The following is a 17,415-nucleotide window of genomic DNA, read 5'->3' as shown; positions in this document are numbered from 1 at the left end:
TTTTTAAAAAAAAAACACAATTTTAATAATTATTATGACTTTAATAATTGTATTATATTTTATAATTACATATGGAATGTAGATTTTTTAATGAGATTTGAAAATATAAATTTCTTAGAAAAAATAAAAAATTTTATTTGCATTAAAAATGTCTTTAACACCTCCTTAAATTTTAGATTTTTAGATTTTAAGATCTAATTGCAAAATATAAACATTTTTTTCGGCTCAGGTTTTGTTTGCATCTTGCAAAAAAAATCTCCCCAGTACTTGCTGGATTACCTTCCGTATCTATTAGAAAAGAAGCTTGACCTCTAAATAATGACAAGAATAATCAAACAACTTTGCTGGGAGTCTGAAAAGTACATAATTAAAGCAAAATTTGATTTAAAATGTGTAGTATTTTCTGGTTAAATGCCCAGTCACATTTATCGCTGTGTATAAGACGTTGCTCATGAGTGTAGTGCACAGTGTGGGTAATATTCTAAAAAATGAGTTTCACGTGATTATGTTAAATTAAAACTATTGGTCAATAAATTGAAGCTCTACTACTCTATAAACCCGAATCTCAGAATCCTTATAATTTTAAATTGTGTATTCTGAAACAAGCATCTTAAGATAAGCATACGGCTTTTTATTTAAACACGTTTAAAATTGCTTTGTTTGTTCCAGGCTATTGTTCGACAAGAAACAGTTTCATAACGTAAGTGTATATGGTTTAAAAGTATCTCCATCGTATGCTAGGTCACACACACCAGTTTTCGCACTCCAATTTTGGTCATTTAAACTGTATTTTGATAGGGGCCCTGGGAACTACAGTATTCCCGGTAAGATAATCTAACTCTAGTTACTTTATAATCAAATATATTTTATATTTTCCTTTTATTCAAACAACCATACACTGCATTTGAGATGCATCCATCTTCTTCAGCCACCTTTAGCAGTTGTACAACCATAACTTCACAACCTTGACTCATATTGCTTTTTTTTTTCTTCTCACTATAGCAGCCATGTTAAACGTTACGCACTTCGTTGAAGCTTTTTTAAATGCGTTAAAGACCCCTGATGTTTGGAGAATTCTTTGTTTGTTAGTTTGATGTATGTACGGAATCTCTCGAATCAATAAATATTTCACCTAAAACAGCATTACGAAATCATTATCCTATCCTATCACAGTAAAAACAAAAATCTGACCAGACCAGTAGTAAGTACGGTCAACGTCAAGTTTACGAATTATGATGCGTTAGAAAATTTTAACTATAATGTCAAATAAAAGCCATCGTACTTGAAAAGGAAGTTCGAGGTTTTTAAGATCAATAAACGCTCAGAGAATTACCTTAATAAAACAGAACCTGGTTCTTCGGTTAAGTTTAATCTAAAATCTGCAAGGTAATTTATCTGTCTCCAACTTATGTTATGCTCCATTCTTCATCTGCTCTTTCTTTTTAAAAGAAATGTGCTTCTTTTTTTTAAGGATAGTATAAACAAATTTTAATGGGCATGTTTCTTAATAAGCATTTTTATTTATTGCAAAAGTGACAAAAAACTTAATGGATTTCAGGCTATTTTGTATTCCTCTCAACTTCGCTTTTATTTCAGCCAACCAAGAGGATACTAGGGGGCGGCTGGCTAAAGATTGGCTACGGATTGGATTATCCAATCACAATATACCAGCATATGCCTAAACATAAACAAAGATGTGGGGATTTGATAATAAAAGATCACGAACCATTGGCAGTACCTTACATCTTTACCTAGGTAAAACTGGTACTAAATTAACATATTGAGTAACTTTAATAAGTTTTTTCACTCATAATAAAAAATAAAGAAACCGTAAGGTCAAAAACCTTTTGCGTAGAAATAAAATTGCAGCACCTAGTGCATTGAATTTCCATTGCATTTTTATATATATAAGAATCTAGATACGTCATAAGCTTTTTTTAGTATTAAAAATACTTGAATTGTTAAAAAGTAATAAGTATCTAATTAAGAAAAAAGTTGTTACAGTAGTGTTTTACGTTTAACTCATTAGTGACAACACTAATGACTCATGGTGTAATAGCTGTTTGCAACAATAAGGCAATCTGTTATAATATTTAAATCTCATGCAAACTGTATTACTAAATATATGTGAAGACATTCGAATGTATTTATTTTTAGAAGTATTGTTGTTTTTATTCCTTATATATAGTAACATATGCACATATTGAATGTTTAAATGCTGGTTTAGAAAAGATCTGATGTATATTTTCTTGTATGCTGGTGAGTATTTTATGAAATAAATGTTTACCATATGTATATATATATATATATATATATATATATATATATATATATATATATATATATATATATATATATATATATATATATATATATATATGTTTTAAAATACAAATAGTTTTAGTAGTGTTTTTTCCTTAAGTAAGTAATAAAAAGTTATGTTACTTAGAGTTAATTACTTACACAAGGACATCAGGTATCTTAGCACCATTTTTAGTTATGGAAGCCTGGAAGAAATTTCAATCAGCTTATAAGATGCTATTATTTGATATTGTGGTTTATGTACTTATAACTAAAAATTTTAATTTTTTTTAGTACTACTGGCTGCTATTGGTACTTATGCTTTTGAGCAGGAAAATACAGAGAAACCAATAGACATTCAAAGTAAACAATCTGATCATAGTTTTAATAAAAATACTGACAATGTTGTTTCAGAAAAAGAGACATTTGTTGACTATGAAAGCAAGGATTATATCACAGATGATAAAAACCTGAAGAAATCAGAAAGCCTTTTACCTAGTGATGCAGAAAAACTTATAAATTCACCTGCTGATGAACAAAAAGTTTCAAGTGGAAATAATGAAAATGAACATTTAGTAGGCGAGCAACAAAATTTGTCTCCTGCATCTTCAGATCTTGGTAAGGTTGCTGAAACAACAGATTTAGAAAAAAATGTAGATTTGAAAATTTATGATAAGAAACCTGATGGGGAAGCAGTGTTTACAAATAAAGATATCCAAGAGAAAATGATTGAAATAAAAGAGAAAATTAAAAAAATTGAAGAATCAAAATCTAATATTGAAAATGAGATTAAAACTGTCCAGGACAATAGTTATAAGAATTCACAAAATTTAGAAGAAAAAAGCAAAAAAAGTTTTAATTTAGAAAAAGAAAATCATATTATGCCATCCAATTTAGAAGTTAACCATGGTATTGACAATAGCATTGACATTGACAAATTACATACAGCTTCATTCAAATCTGATTTCACATCAGTAATAAAAAATGGAGAAGATTTTAACCCTAATAGTGATAATAGAGATTCAAGTCTCATTCAAAATAAAGGTGAGCCTTTACTATTGTTCTTTTTCTTTTTGAAAATCTATAAATAATACCTGCTTTATTTTGACTGTTTCTTTTCTCATTTTTCTATTAGATTTTCTATTTCTATTATTTCTATTCTATTCTTGTAGAGAGCTCTGATGCTGTTCAAAAGCAGTATGAAGAAGCCATTCATCTTCTAACACAGGAAAAGAAAGATTACACAAGGTTTCAAAAGATTGAGTTTTTCAAATTTAGTTTAAAATTTGTTTTGTATATTTCTTTTGCAAGTTTTTACATGATTTTTTTTTGTTTGTTTAACTTCCTTAGAGCTTACAAACTTTTAATCAATGCAGCTGACGAGAATCATACCCTTGCCATGGAAAAAGTCGTATACTCTTTGCTAGTAAGTTTCTTATTTTACTAAACTTTACTTTTTGTTTTTATGTTAAATATGTCATAAGCAAATATATAATTTTCCACTAATGAAATATAGGTCTTTATATAAATATGTATAAAAAGTTAGATCACGGAAGACTTAAAAAGTGAATAATTAAGCCAAATATTTAATTTAGCTTTACTATCCTTGATTCTCAAGTAATCTTTTTAATGCTTTTTTTTTAATTTTTACTTTAGTTTGGTGATTATATAGAACAAAACATGACAAAAGCTGTTGAGATTTTTCATAAGCTGGCTTCAAAAGGTTCGCCAGTTGGACAGCAGGTATGGATAATGAGATATTGACAGTTTGCTCTGTGGGTGTGTTTTATATAAATGTTGTATTGTTTAATTGATAATAATATATTTTAATTGATAATCTTGGGTATTATAAGAAATGTAAATATTAGGTAGAAAAAGTTTGTAGAAATTAAACAAAAAATTATAACAAGCCATCTCACCAATGAGTATCATCATCAAATTTGTTGACTTGGTGTCTCAGTATGATGGTTATATAGAAGTTTTCAAGTGGATTCAGAAATTGGAACTTGTAACAAATGGTTTGCATCTAGTACTGTCATTGTTCTTGTCAGGAGGGGCATTCTCCATTTATCAAGGCTCGAGTGAAGATTTAAAAGATGATTATGCTCATTTGAGAAATGCACTCACTGTTGCTTTCTCTGTTTCACAGCTTCACAGCTTATAAAAAGTTAATCGTTAAAAGTTAATATCTCCTCACATTAAAGAAGATGCGCATTCATTTCTGAATTTCCTAATGAAGCTTAAAACCAGCTGCAACTTGCATGCTCAATATCATGTATGTTGCTTTCTCTAGTGGCAGAAAAATCAAGATATTTAGTAACATTGCATTTAAAAAAATCTATTTTGTTGAGTACATAAGTTATGCCGCTAGAAATCCAAAGGTGGTTTGTAAAAAATGAGAAAGAAAAAAAAAATTACAGACTACTATCAGAGATAAACCTGCAGTAAAGAAATTGAGAAAAAGAGATTCTGTTATGTATGTGGAATGGAAAATCGTTTAGCACAGCACTGCTCAAAAAGATTCTAAAATTCAAAAAATCTCTAAGGGAGGCTGTCTGCCTTTGTACAAGCAGCTTGGTATGGAAGCAATATGACTTCTGGAGATGTTCAAGTTAACATGGATGCCTAGACTGATAAGTTTAATGTGGAAGAAATGTTGGTGCAACTGCTGCTTCTTGCTTAGTAAACAATACAATTCATACATCAGGTTTGGAAAAAGTGGTTGATAAAGACTTTATAGCAGAATTCAAGAAAGGTAGTTGGTGTGTATCCTTAAACTGGCTGATAGAAGCACTAACTTTAAAAAACAAAATTCTAAACTATCATATCTCTGAAAGTATAAAAAGTGAGTACGCAATGGAAGTGAAAGAAGGGATAAAGAGTGGTTGAAACATCTTGAAAGGAAGTGTAATGGCATCATTCCATCAGCTTCATGATGGAATGATGCAATTGGCACCAGAATAAGTTTGTATCCAGTCACACTGCAAATCCATGTTTGCAAAGTATTGTGGAAATATCAAGTTGTCAAATAAGAAGGACGGCAATACTGTTTAACATGCTTAGGTTTTGGATTGAATGTGGTATTCAAAGACTTTGAGTCTGGAATGGACTCACTCATTAATGGCATCATTGTTAACAATGATATAGTCTTGAGTCTTAATAACTTGTCAGTGGTGGTATCCTAGTTATGTTGGAAACAATTTACTTAATACTCCAGAATTAAATATCAAACATCATTTAATTATATTGTGGGGTGGACAGTTGACTGGGCATTTTCCAAAAATAAACTGATTTTCTTCTTCATGCAGCTAACTGAAGAGAGTGGCAAGTAGTAGTAGTAGTGGAACTCTCCAGTGAATGGATGCAAAGTCAAACTATTGAGCAGTTTGAAAAAATGAATCAGCAAGGAATCTTGTTCATGGATGCAAGTAGTCTAGCTATAGGTATAGTTCTCCAAGCAGCTGGAGATGTAATTGAAAGTTGTTTATGGCTGAGAAAAGAAAATGATGCAACTCATACTAGCAGAGCTGGAAGCTGTGATCTTAACATAGCAACAAGACGGACGCTCAAAAGTATTAGTGATAATCGATTCTGCAATTGTTTTTGGTTGGTTAAGCTCTTTAGTCATTGGAGACAAACCAACGGGTTGGCCTCCTACAGCACTCACTGAAACAGAAAATTTAATTCAAGTGAGTTTGTAAGTTTGGTTCATTATCATAAAAAGCTTATCAAAGCCATTTGATAAAAGTTAAAATGATAAAAATCTTAGACGTCTTTCTGAAAATTTAAGCATACAGAAAATGCTTGCAACATTTTTAAACATTGTGATTCAGCTATGATGACTGTTATAGAATTTTTGCAGCTAAGTACAATTTATTATTTGAAGATCCTCATGTTGATGCATGCTCATTTTGTAATTTGGTTAGTAGAAAACTAGGTTCAAGGTTGAATAGAAGTTTCATGAAAGATAAGCAATATATTATCAAAAATGGGTCTTTTAAAAATTTAGCAAGGGCATCAATCACTGACTTTTTATCCGTTGACTTTGTGCAGAATTAACCATTGCCAAATAAGGCAACAAGCGCATTGTTTTGTTTCAGACAGAATGATACATTCTGTCTAAACTAAAATACTACACTTGTTAAAATTCAAACAAAACTTTTATATTTTAAGTTAAGTGAACAATTGCACTTAATTTCTTATATTATAACAAGATTTTAACTTTGTTGTGTCCAGAACGTTTTTGACATGACAAACTTGCAATCTTGAATAAATTCTTTTATAATTGAACATGAAATTTTTTCATGTTCAATTATATTTGAACCAAAAAAAACTTTATGAAAAATTTAAAAGGATTTTTTTTGTGAAAATTTCAGACAAAATTTACTCTTGCCCTTTTATTTTACTTTTTTTTTTAAAAAAAAAAAATAAAAACTTCATTAAATGTATTTTTAAAAAATACTTGTTAAAAAAATAATATTGTCTATAAAATGATTAATTTGATTAAAAACCAATTTTTCAAATATTTTTATAGAAGAATTGTAGCCTGACCACAGTCAGAACATTATTTTATGCAACTTCAGTCTTCAATATACAAACTTCTGTTGCACAGTTCATTTCAGTTACAAATTATTTGAAGAAAACAAAAACTTATGGAATTCATTTGAAAATGTTTGAAGTCTAAAATTTTAATAATTTTTAAGTTTGACTAAAGGATACCTGCTTATAATTATATGATCTTTGCTATCACAATGAATTTGTTGTGTCACTGAATATTAAACTTGTTAAAAGTATTTATTTTTTGTATCTTTTTTATATTTTGTAATTTTTTGTAGGGCCTTGGGTTTATTTATGGAATTGGTTTAACTGTTCCTTCTAGTCAAGCTAAAGTAAGTTCAATCTTTAACAAAATGCAAATAAAATGATGGATTTTTCCCCTCCCTGTTTTTGAAAATATCTCTGATGCAACTTTTTGTTTTAATTTATGCTGCATATTTTTCAAGGCATTAATTTACTCAACGTTTGGAGCTCTTGGCGGAGATTTGTATGCACAGATGATGTTGGTAAGCGTATTGTTTAAGCTTTTGTTTTGTTAATAAATTGTTTTTTTATTATAGTGAACTATAAACAGTTTTTACTTCTTCAGTTTTACTTCTATAACAAATATATATAATATAGTATATGTAATATATAGTATGATTTATATATAGTTAGTAAATTAAATGTAATATAATTTAAAAAAAAATTTATTTCGAAGTTACTTCTTTTTTTTTTTTACTATAGTAATATGTTGCTGTTTATATGGTGAAGTTTTCAAATAATTTTGAGAAAAAAACAAGAATAAAAATGTTTATAAAAATATTTTTGTTAACAACTAAATGTTCTCGCTTTAATTTGTTTATGTCCATTTTTTTCAGAAGCAAACTGTTTAAAGTTTATTTATCCATCCAAGAAATATTTGTCTACTTAAATTTCTTAAAAAGATAAAATGCAAGACACTTTTTTTAACAAGAAAGTTTGTAAATTTTGTTGTTAAAAAAAGTGTGTTGCATTTGAATTTTTAGATAAGTTAAAATTAAAATTTTGGATAAAAATTGGTTCCTATGTTTTACTGATGTTCTATATATTTAAGGGTTATCGTAGCTATGTTGGAATTGGTGTAACTAAGAGTTGCGAGGCTGCTTTAACTTATTACAAGAAAGTTGCTGAGTCAGGTTATATCTACATAATTAATAGCGAGCTTTTTACCGAGCACTTTTTCAAATTTATATTGTTAGATTTCTGTTTTTGAATACAGCTTCTGAAAATATGATTTTTGAATGAAGTTGTTTTTAATGCAGTGTCAAATAAGACCTCAAGCCATGGTGGTGTTGCTGTGCAACGGGTTCGGCTTTACGATGAACTTGAGCAACCTGGTGGGGTGGCTGGACAAATTGATGAGGATCTATTGCAGTACTATCACTTTCTTGCTGATAAAGGTGATCTACAAGCTCAAGTAAGACAAAGTTGCTGAAAATTTTCTTTTTCATCATCATCATCATCATCATCATCATCATCATCATCATCATCATCATCATCATCATCATCATCATTTTTAAGATTCTTGCTTCTTTGATACTTACTCTCCTATTACAAAAGCAAACTGTGTTTTTTTTTTATAAAGTAAAATCTTACAAGAATAATTTCATTGTGTTAGTATTGATATTAATCTTCTCATAGGTAGGACTTGGCCAACTTTATTTTCAAGGAGGGAGAGGGATTGAAGTTAATTATGAGGTTAATATATCTTAAAAGCAATTTTGCTGTTACTGAAATTTTAAAAATATTTTGTTATAACAAGTTTAAAAAATTTGTTTAGAAAGCATTTAAGTACTTTCAATTAGCAGCAAATGCAGGAAATGGGAATGGTCTTGCATATCTAGGAAAGGTAAATAAATTAAAAATCTTTACACTTTTTCAAAGGTTCTGCTCAGTTTATTCTTTTTATTTCTTATTTTCTGTTATAGATGTACTTAGAAGGGCTGCATGTATCAAAAGATGTCATCAAAGCTCTTGAGTATTTTAAGAAATCTACTGATCAGGTTTTTCTTTTTTCTTGGGACCATACTTTTGTGTTTTTTCACTCTCTTAATAATTATTTAATAACAAACTCATTGATTTTTTTAAAGGCTAATCCCATTGGTCAAGCAGGTATTGGAATGATGTACCTAAATGGAGATGGTGTACCGAAGGTTTGGGTTATTTTATAATTTAGTTGTGTTAGAAAAGTTATTAGTAATATTTATCTCTGACTTTTAAAATTTTGATTATTAAATAAAGTTTCAACATTAATTTTGAAAGCAAATAAATATTTCCCTCATAAGGATTATAATGTAGCCATCAAGTACTTCAGTCAGGCTGCTGAGCAAGGTTGGGTAGAAGGCCAGTTACAGTTGGGGAATATGTACTATAGTATGTGATCTTTTTTTTCTTCTTCTTTTAGCTAGTTGATTTTGTTTTTATTACTTTATGAAATCCACTTCAAATAAAGTTAAAGAAAAATGATTGTTTTCCAGATGGGATGGGTGTTAAGCAAGATTACAAACAAGCAATTAAGTACTTTACTTATGCATCACAATCAGGTATTTCTTTAAATATTTATAAGTTTAGTTGTTGTATCAAAGTGATAATCTTTAAAAAGTTAATAAAGTTTTTTGTTTTAGAGCTGGAGTTGGTGTAAATAGTAACTCTTTTTTTAGGGCATGTTTTGGCATTTTATAACTTAGCCCAGATGCATGCAAGTGGTGCAGGTGGAATTCGCTCATGCAACACTGCTGTAGAGGTATGCTACAGAAATCATTTGTTTTTTAGACAATTCCTGTAAAACACTTCTATAATTTTTTGAATAAATTTTTTTAATTTTTTGTTTTATTTTTTTTTTTTATTTTCCTTAGTGATAGTTTTTTTTTTACACCAAAATAATATAACATTTCAGACTTTTATATTTTTGGTAACTTGACAGACTCCTGTTTTGTTTGACTTTACTTTGTTTAATTATTGGTCAATAAATTTGCAAATGTTTGTAAAGAAAAAAAAGTTGAATATTTATATAATTTTTGCAAAATATTTGTATAATATTGTATAGTATTTACATAAAATTTAGCTTTTTAAAAATGTGGCAGAACGTGGAAAGTGGTCAGCAATGTTTATGGATGCATATGATGCTTATAAAAGTGGAGATGTAAATACAGCATTATTAAAGTACTACTTGTTAGCAGAGCTTGGGTATGAAGTTGCTCAAAGTAATGTTGCATACATACTTGACAAAGGTAATTTTTAGACTTTTTTTTATGCTTTAATTGAAACCTAAAACTGTTTGTATTGCAAAGATGATTTCTCACAATTTTTGGTTATTTTACAATTTTACTACTAAAAAATCTCCAAGATTTGTTTGTTTTTTTTTTTAGATGATGTTGAGATATTTGAGAAAAATCAAACATATCAAAGAGCACTTTTACAATGGTCTCGTGCTGCACAGCAAGGTCTGCCATTTTACAGATGTGTTTTTTTTTTAATAATCAGTTTATGGTTAGATTTCAAAATGATTATGTCATCATCAGATTTCAAAGCTATTGCATCATGATGATCTTTAAAAAATGAGTTTATGCATCAGGTTCATCCTTAATAAAATAACCAATTAAAAAAATATAAGGTCTAAAGGTTGACAGTTAGTCAGATCATAGTTAATCAAGATAATTACATTTATTATTAGTTAATACATATAATAGTTAAACAACTAATGTTTGCAAGTCTGCATGATAACTTGTTTATTGTTCAGATATAATGTTAACAAATTAAACTGAAGTTATTTTTAATTCAAATATTAATTAAACTAAGTTTAAAACTATTCATATCAAAATTTGCTAAGTTTTCTATTTCAAGTTAAGAGGATTCCTTCTAGTTCTTCTAGTTCTTTTAGAGCTTAAAGTAAAAATATGGCATTATCATACTCCAAGAGCTGAGGATTGTTTTGTTAAATTTTTGACAATTGATTGATTGTCCTGCATAAATAGCACAAGAAAATGTTTTTGTTTTCTTACTATTGATCACAATCTAATTTTTACTGCTCATTTAAGGTTATGCTGTAGCTCGAGTCAAAGTTGGCGACTATCACTACTATGGATTGGGTACAAAAGTTGACTTTGAGACTGCAGCTTTGCATTACAAGATGGCGTGTGACCAGCAAAATAATCCACAAGCAATGTTTAACCTTGGTTATATGCATGAACAAGGGTTGGGACTCAAGCAGGTAAAATGTTTTGTATAATCCAGAAAAAATGTTGATCGATTTTAAATTATGTAATATAATTGTTGAAAGAGTATTATTTTGTCGATCCTTTATTTGGAAAATTATCTTTGCACTTTTTATGGACAATTTATTTTTGCAATTTAGGACATGCACTTAGCAAAGCGCTTCTATGATATGGCAGCACTTGCTAGCTCAGACGCTCAGGTTCCAGTCTATTTGGCTTTGTGCAAACTGAGTGTGATATTTACATGGGAATGGGTTGAACTGGTTAGTTTTTTTTTTTTTTTTTTTTTTTTTTTTTTTTTTTTTTTTACAAAAGTTTATGCTTTTTAATGATAAGAATGAACATGTCCTCTAGTAAAAGTTTTGGCCCGTCCTTTGACCTCTTAAAGCTGCTCATTAAAAAAAAATTCCCGTTATACAGTGGTTTTCATAAATTTAGATGCACTCATATTTGAGAATAGAAATTTTTAGTCTTTTAACAATAAAACAATAACGAAAAAAGATTTCGGTTTAGTTTTTTTTCTATTTACTAGATAAATACATACAGAATACAAAATTTAAAAAAAATTTAAAAAAAAAATATAAATACTAAGTAATAATTAGGTACAACTACATGGTATTAAAAAAATAAGACAAAAAAAATTATTCATAAATTTAGACGCACGATACATTAGGAGGCGTAATTTATGAACCAATTAATATTTTGTGTATCCACCTTTTGCTTTAATACAACTAAGAACTCTTCTAGGCATAGACTCAACAAGATTTTTGCACATCGCTTCTGGGACCCTATACCAGGTCTCCTTAAGGATGTCCTTCAGCTGGCCAAGTGTGGAAATTTAAACCTTTGCCAATTCACGGTCAATCCAAGCCCAAATGTTTTCAATTGGGTTCAAATCAGGTGAGTAAGGAGGCCACGGTATTGTCTTGATATTATTTATGTTGAACCACTCCTTTGTATAGTATGCAGTATGTGCAGTAGCGCCATCTTGTTGAAGTTTCCATGGTTTATCATGGAGCATAAGCAGGTCAATTGATGGAATTAGGTTGTTTTCCAGTACTTCTACGTATATTCTGGAGTTGATTCTTCCAGTGTATGTTTGGCGCATACCAACACCTTTGTAATTGAAGCATGACCAGATTCCTATCGAGCCTCCTCCACTTTGTACAGTCGGTCTAATCTACCTGGCGTAATACTTTTCGTGAGCCATTCTTTTGACTGTTATGTTAGATTTGCGATTGATAGGCTCAAAGTTACTCTCATCACTCCACATAATTTTTTTCCATTGTTCTATTGTCCAATACCTTCTTTCACAACACCATTTTAGTCTCCTTTGTTTATCATATGGACGCAAGAGTGGTTTCTTCGAAGCAGAGTAGACTCCAATCTTGTATTTGATAAGTATTCGGCGGACTGTGCTTTTAGAAATAGATGTATTTCGCGTTGTATTGAATTCTGTGTTCAATTCTTTGTAACTAATTCTTGGATTAGCTCTGACAGCTCTAAAAAGGGCACTATCGTCCTTTCTGGTGGTTGACAAGGGTCTACCTGGCCTCGTTTTCTCGCTGGCACCACGAGTGTGAAGAAATTTTTGCTTCGTTTTCCAAACGCATTTCTCAGAGACTCCAATTAACCTGGCGATTTCTCTATTACTTTTGGTTCCTTCTTTGATGTGAGCAATAATTTGCCATCTTTCAGCTTGAGTGATACGTCTTTTGCCAATTTTTCGCATCTTATTAGTGCAAAACTAAATTAACTTTTGTTTATTTATTAAATAATGATTAACTAATTCCAGGTAAAATATATTTATATAAGGTTTTTTGACAAAATTAATTAATTTAGGCCTATTAATGAGAAATATGGGGAAAAAAAGAACTAATTAACTATCAACTAACAAGATATAAGACTTTTTTGATTGTGCGTCTAAATTTATGAATAAAGTAAAATCAAGCTTATCAATTAACTTTTTTGTGTTAAATGGTATAGGATGAGTAATAAACATCCTGTAAAAAAAATTAAGGTACTCTATAATAGAGTTTCACTTCCTCTACTAATTTATATATCAAACATAGCGGTAGCACTTTTACTTTCTTTTTATTTTAAGCATTTTCTTACATACATGTAAAAAAAACAAGTGCGTCTAAATTTATGAAAACCACTGTAAATATTTGTATGATCATAATGTGGATTGATATTCTCTGAAGCGTCACAAAAATGAAAAAAGGACTTTAAACATTGTTATCGTTCGGTTTGTCAATTTGGTTATATTTAACCCTATAGGCAGTCTTTTCTTCATCCCCCACACCAACAACTTTAGGGACGCCTATGTAATGGCGTTTATGTAATAAAAGGTTTCTTTAATTTGAAATATATTTTTTTAGAAATATAAAACGCTGAAAGAAATGAATTTTACAGAAGAAGTTTATCGAATTTGGGCAGCTACTCTTAAGATGCTTGGTCCAGACTGGGATGTTTACGTCATAACAATTTTAGTTGGTCTGCTTGCTGCAGTAGTTCTTTTTCGTCGCGTGTTTCTGCATTAGGATTTTCTTACATTTTGCTACTTGATTCCTGGAAAAACCATTCGAAAAATATTTTCTAATCTTATTTCATAGATTATACAAAATTATTTATTCACGCTTGTGTTTGTGTATCATTTATGAAAATATAAGACCAAAGATGTTTTCGTTGGTTATCTATATTGATTATTTAACCCTAGTCATTCTCCCATTGGGTATCTTCAACAAGAGACGTCCATTTCGTTGATTTAATCAACTTGTATATTTAAAAGTTTAGTTTTTGAGTGTTCTTGCAAAAATGTCTTAAAGTTTTTTTTTCTGTTGTTTTTTTTTTTGTTTGTTTTTTTTTAACTCTTGCAACTTTTCCTTCTGCGGAAGACCGATCGATGGTTTTCTAATTTAGCAAAAACTTTTTTTGATTTAAAAAAACCTTTTAAATTATTTCTTTTAAATCTTATTGACAGCTATCCTATCCTAACACACTTAACGAGTTCTGTACTTGTCATAAAGCATCCAATACAGAATTAAAAGCAATTGTTTATCTAATGCTGTTTTTTTTTTTTGTTTTTTTTTTTAAAAAAAATAAAATAAAATTGCAATAAAATTTACCTGCAATTTTCCATATTTAAATGACATTTTTTGAGAAAGTGAATTTGTTATTAGTTTTCAAAAACTAGAATTTTACCTGCAATAACATACGAAATAACTTCTACAAATTGGACTTGGGGGAAAAAAAATGTTAATATTAAATGAATTTTCGCTCGTTTTTTGAATTCTTTAATTATTATTAGGTTTTTTTTTAATTTAATGTTTATTTGAATTTTGATGGGCAAATAACGTTGCGATTTTTCTATAACAAAATCACGTGATAAAGTCAAATCACTTAATTGCGTGCATTTAAATGTGCAGTTTTAGAATCTTGTCTTTAATTCCGCCGATAATAATTTGGTGAACGGATTTCATTTTTCTTTAAAATGGTCAAACAATGGAGAAACACCAAAGTGACTCACGAACCCGTAAGACTTTCAAACTTAATAAATTTACTGCGAATTAAATCAATATTTCATAAAAATCTGCAATGCGAACAATAACACAGGCCTACAATAAAAATTTTTTAAGGATTTTGCCTGATTCTTTAGTTTTTGGTTGTGCTGAAAATAGTTTTAAAATATTGGAATAACTCACCATTTTTTTCACATTTGAATATATAGAAATTTGTCAATTTCATTTCTTTATTTAGTATGTGTTTTTTTTTGTTTTTTTTTACACTAATCGAGGTTATATTGTGAGAGAACTGTGATACAAAAAAACTAATGCTAGTTGAAAACCAAGCTTACGATCTGGATTTTGATTGGTTATTGTTATACTATTTACATCAACTTTTTCTTGAAAGGATTTTTTTTCGGACACCAATCAACATCTTTGTACATCACACCTTTGTAGTGATTCTTATTCTTTAGATAACATTAGAGGAATGTGACCTTAAATTCCAAATTTTTGAAAAGACGTATTTTGTTTTTTTCATTTTGATGAGAATGATATTTAACTTAAAACATTATCAAAAGCTAAGGTTGTTGTTGTTGTCTTAACTTTTTGTGATGGTATTAATGTACCCTTTTTGTAAGCAGATTTAGTAACGATTTTCATTCGTCCTTATTAAAAATCATCTCGAGTTTAAACGCCTTACTAGAAGATCTGCGTCCTTATTAAAGAAGATATTTTGAATACTACAACGAATATAAGTTGATACAATCATCAATATCACAACTGTCAACACGAAATTATGGTTTTATTTTGTATCATTTTTTCTCCTGGGTTTATCGTTAAAAGATAGCTTAGAAAAGAACTTGTCTTTTTATAAAATAAATCTTTTTGTTTATTAAAATACTCTATTTTATTTTTTGTTTCCTCAGTTTAACCGGTACAATCCGAGCTTGAAGAACATGGTAGCTTTGACCTACAGACCTTGGTTTTTTGCTAACGGGATGGTGTGCATTCTTATTGGAACAGCAATTATAGTGTTATCAACCTATATGCATAGTAGGGATAATAATCTTCAACCTGTACTCTTTCAATTGTGGGTCGGAATCCCGGTAGCATATTTTACATAACTTTTTTGTGAGCTTAATTTAAAAAATTAAAGGAACCATTTTGAGGGTTATATTTGCTGAAGTAGCAACAACAATAGCTATCGCTATTTCAGCTTTTGGTTTGTTTTGGTTGGTTCCACATTGGTACTGTTTTGGTTGGTTCCTTTTGGTTGGTGCTTTGATGTTTTATGGCCAATGATATATTAAGAATAACTAGATGTCTAACTGCCGTAAATCGGTATAAGAAAAAGTGAAGCAAAAATCGGCCATTATGGGGGGCAAAATCTTTACGCTATTTATCAAAACAAAACAAATACGAAGCTTTTGATTTGTTAAATTTGCCCCCCATAATGGCCGATTTTTGCTTCAAAAAATACGCGAAAGTTAGACATCTAGTTATTTTTAATATATCATTGTTTATGGCAGCATCTGCTTTTTGAAGAAAACATCTCTTTCACAACTTTATTTCTTTTTATATTCAGCTCGTTTTTCTCGGTTTGCTGGCTTTAATCGGTGGTTTCTGGCGAAAAAAGCATTTCGTAGGTTTCAATTTTCTGATTATTTTTTTGCTAATAATCTGTTTTAATATGGAGATTTTTTTTTGATAAAGAGGCCTCTATTATGATATAGAGGTTATAAAGTCCTGATTAATTTTTGTTTATTAACAAGCTACTGTTTTATTTATTCTGTTAATTTTACTTTGATAAATGTTATAACACGATATTTAATATTGGGTAAATTACTCACAGGTTGTAGGAATTTTAGTGATTGCAATAATCTTAATGGTTATATGTGCCATGGGAAGTTTAGTTGCAGGAGCGCGATTTTGGATACACAGGTGGCAACAAGCTAATCGCGCTATTGATGTTGGGAAGTGTACGGTAAGCAGTGGAAAATGTGTTTGTGGAGATATGGACATGCCGACTTTAGGTTAGTGAAAACAATCATATAAGAAGTAACTTATTTTAATTCTTACAATGTAAGGTAACAATTCGGGAGTAACATTGTGTGGAGTAATAATTCCGGAGGCTGAAGGTTTTCAAGTAACCGGTTTCATTTAGTCCCAACTTGCGGCGAGCTTCAGAGGATGATCAACGTCTTGATTGCTATCATCGCTTTAGATGTTGTTGGATGCGTTTGTTCAGTGTTGTTAGTTTATCTTTCTATGATGAGTTTATGTTGCGCCCCTTGGATGGTATGCTTCGTTAGAATTACTATTTAAATTTATTTAAAAGTTGACGTTTTAATGAGTATAAAACATTTTGTTTAAGTATATGGAATGGTATGACGAACAACAGGATCCTGATTTTGATAAAGAAAAAAAACACTATTATGTTAATCGCGGGACGAAATAATAGTCCTTATGGGAGAAATTGCTAAAGTTTACACTCTTATGTTAAATATAATAGTCCTTATGGGAGAAATTGCTAAAGCTTACACTCTTATGTTAAATATAGATTTACACGCGTAAGTAGACAACGTTCAGGAAACTATTTACTAATCACCATTATCATACCATAGTTGTAATTAAATGAAATATTTTTATTGTTTAAGCTATAAAAAGTAATAAAAATTAGTAAAATCAAACAAAGCTTTTCAGTTGTTTTTCTTAAGTAAATAAAATTCCCATAACTTAAATCCCGTACCACAAGGAACTGGGTACGAACTTATTTAAATCAAAGAACACTGTAAAATGTTCATTTTTTTAAAATT

The 17,415-nt window shown here is 29.5% G+C and overlaps 2 protein-coding genes across 6 annotated transcripts; both read left to right on the top strand.

The window, feature by feature from the left end:
* The first annotated feature begins 1,609 nt into the window (after window positions 1-1,609).
* On the top strand, window positions 1,610-13,788 carry LOC145182506 (protein sel-1 homolog 1-like). 3 transcript variants are annotated; one of them, XM_090084182.1, is made up of 22 exons: window positions 1,631-1,755; window positions 2,189-2,259; window positions 2,596-3,345; window positions 3,474-3,549; window positions 3,652-3,727; window positions 3,958-4,044; window positions 7,137-7,190; window positions 7,305-7,364; window positions 7,934-8,015; window positions 8,142-8,296; window positions 8,521-8,577; window positions 8,660-8,728; window positions 8,808-8,882; window positions 8,970-9,032; window positions 9,165-9,252; window positions 9,357-9,422; window positions 9,540-9,622; window positions 9,944-10,109; window positions 10,248-10,322; window positions 10,917-11,089; window positions 11,234-11,356; window positions 13,475-13,788. In XM_090084182.1, the coding sequence occupies exons 2-22, from the start codon at window positions 2,208-2,210 to the stop codon at window positions 13,634-13,636; spliced, it is 2,592 nt and encodes an 863-aa protein (XP_089940308.1). In that variant the 5' UTR covers window positions 1,631-1,755; window positions 2,189-2,207; the 3' UTR covers window positions 13,637-13,788. The 3 variants fall into 3 exon arrangements, with proteins under 3 accessions (XP_089940306.1, XP_089940308.1, XP_089940307.1); XM_090084180.1 differs by lacking the exon at window positions 2,189-2,259 and having other exon boundaries at window positions 1,610-1,755; XM_090084181.1 differs by lacking the exon at window positions 1,631-1,755 and having other exon boundaries at window positions 2,117-2,259.
* A 747-nt stretch (window positions 13,789-14,535) lies between these two features.
* LOC145182518 (uncharacterized) lies at window positions 14,536-17,293 on the top strand. Of its 3 annotated transcripts, XM_090085554.1 has the most exons (6): window positions 14,536-14,628; window positions 15,526-15,705; window positions 16,185-16,241; window positions 16,452-16,632; window positions 16,764-16,897; window positions 16,974-17,293. In XM_090085554.1, exons 1-6 carry the CDS (start codon window positions 14,587-14,589, stop codon window positions 17,055-17,057), a joined length of 678 nt encoding a protein of 225 aa, XP_089941680.1. In that variant the 5' UTR covers window positions 14,536-14,586; the 3' UTR covers window positions 17,058-17,293. The 3 variants fall into 3 exon arrangements, with proteins under 3 accessions (XP_089941680.1, XP_089941681.1, XP_089941682.1); XM_090085555.1 differs by lacking the exon at window positions 15,526-15,705 and having other exon boundaries at window positions 14,572-14,628; XM_090085556.1 differs by lacking the exons at window positions 14,536-14,628; window positions 15,526-15,705 and adding an exon at window positions 16,009-16,085.
* Window positions 17,294-17,415: the final 122 nt, after the last annotated feature.

This window comes from Hydra viridissima, unplaced genomic scaffold, assembly GCF_058129835.1.
Source record: "Hydra viridissima isolate aposymbiotic clone 2 unplaced genomic scaffold, HvirCarnegie_v1 scaffold_4, whole genome shotgun sequence".
NCBI classification, from domain to species: domain Eukaryota; kingdom Metazoa; phylum Cnidaria; class Hydrozoa; order Anthoathecata; family Hydridae; genus Hydra; species Hydra viridissima.
Note: the sequence above shows the minus strand (reverse complement) of the source record. Positions and strands in the feature narration are given on the sequence as shown.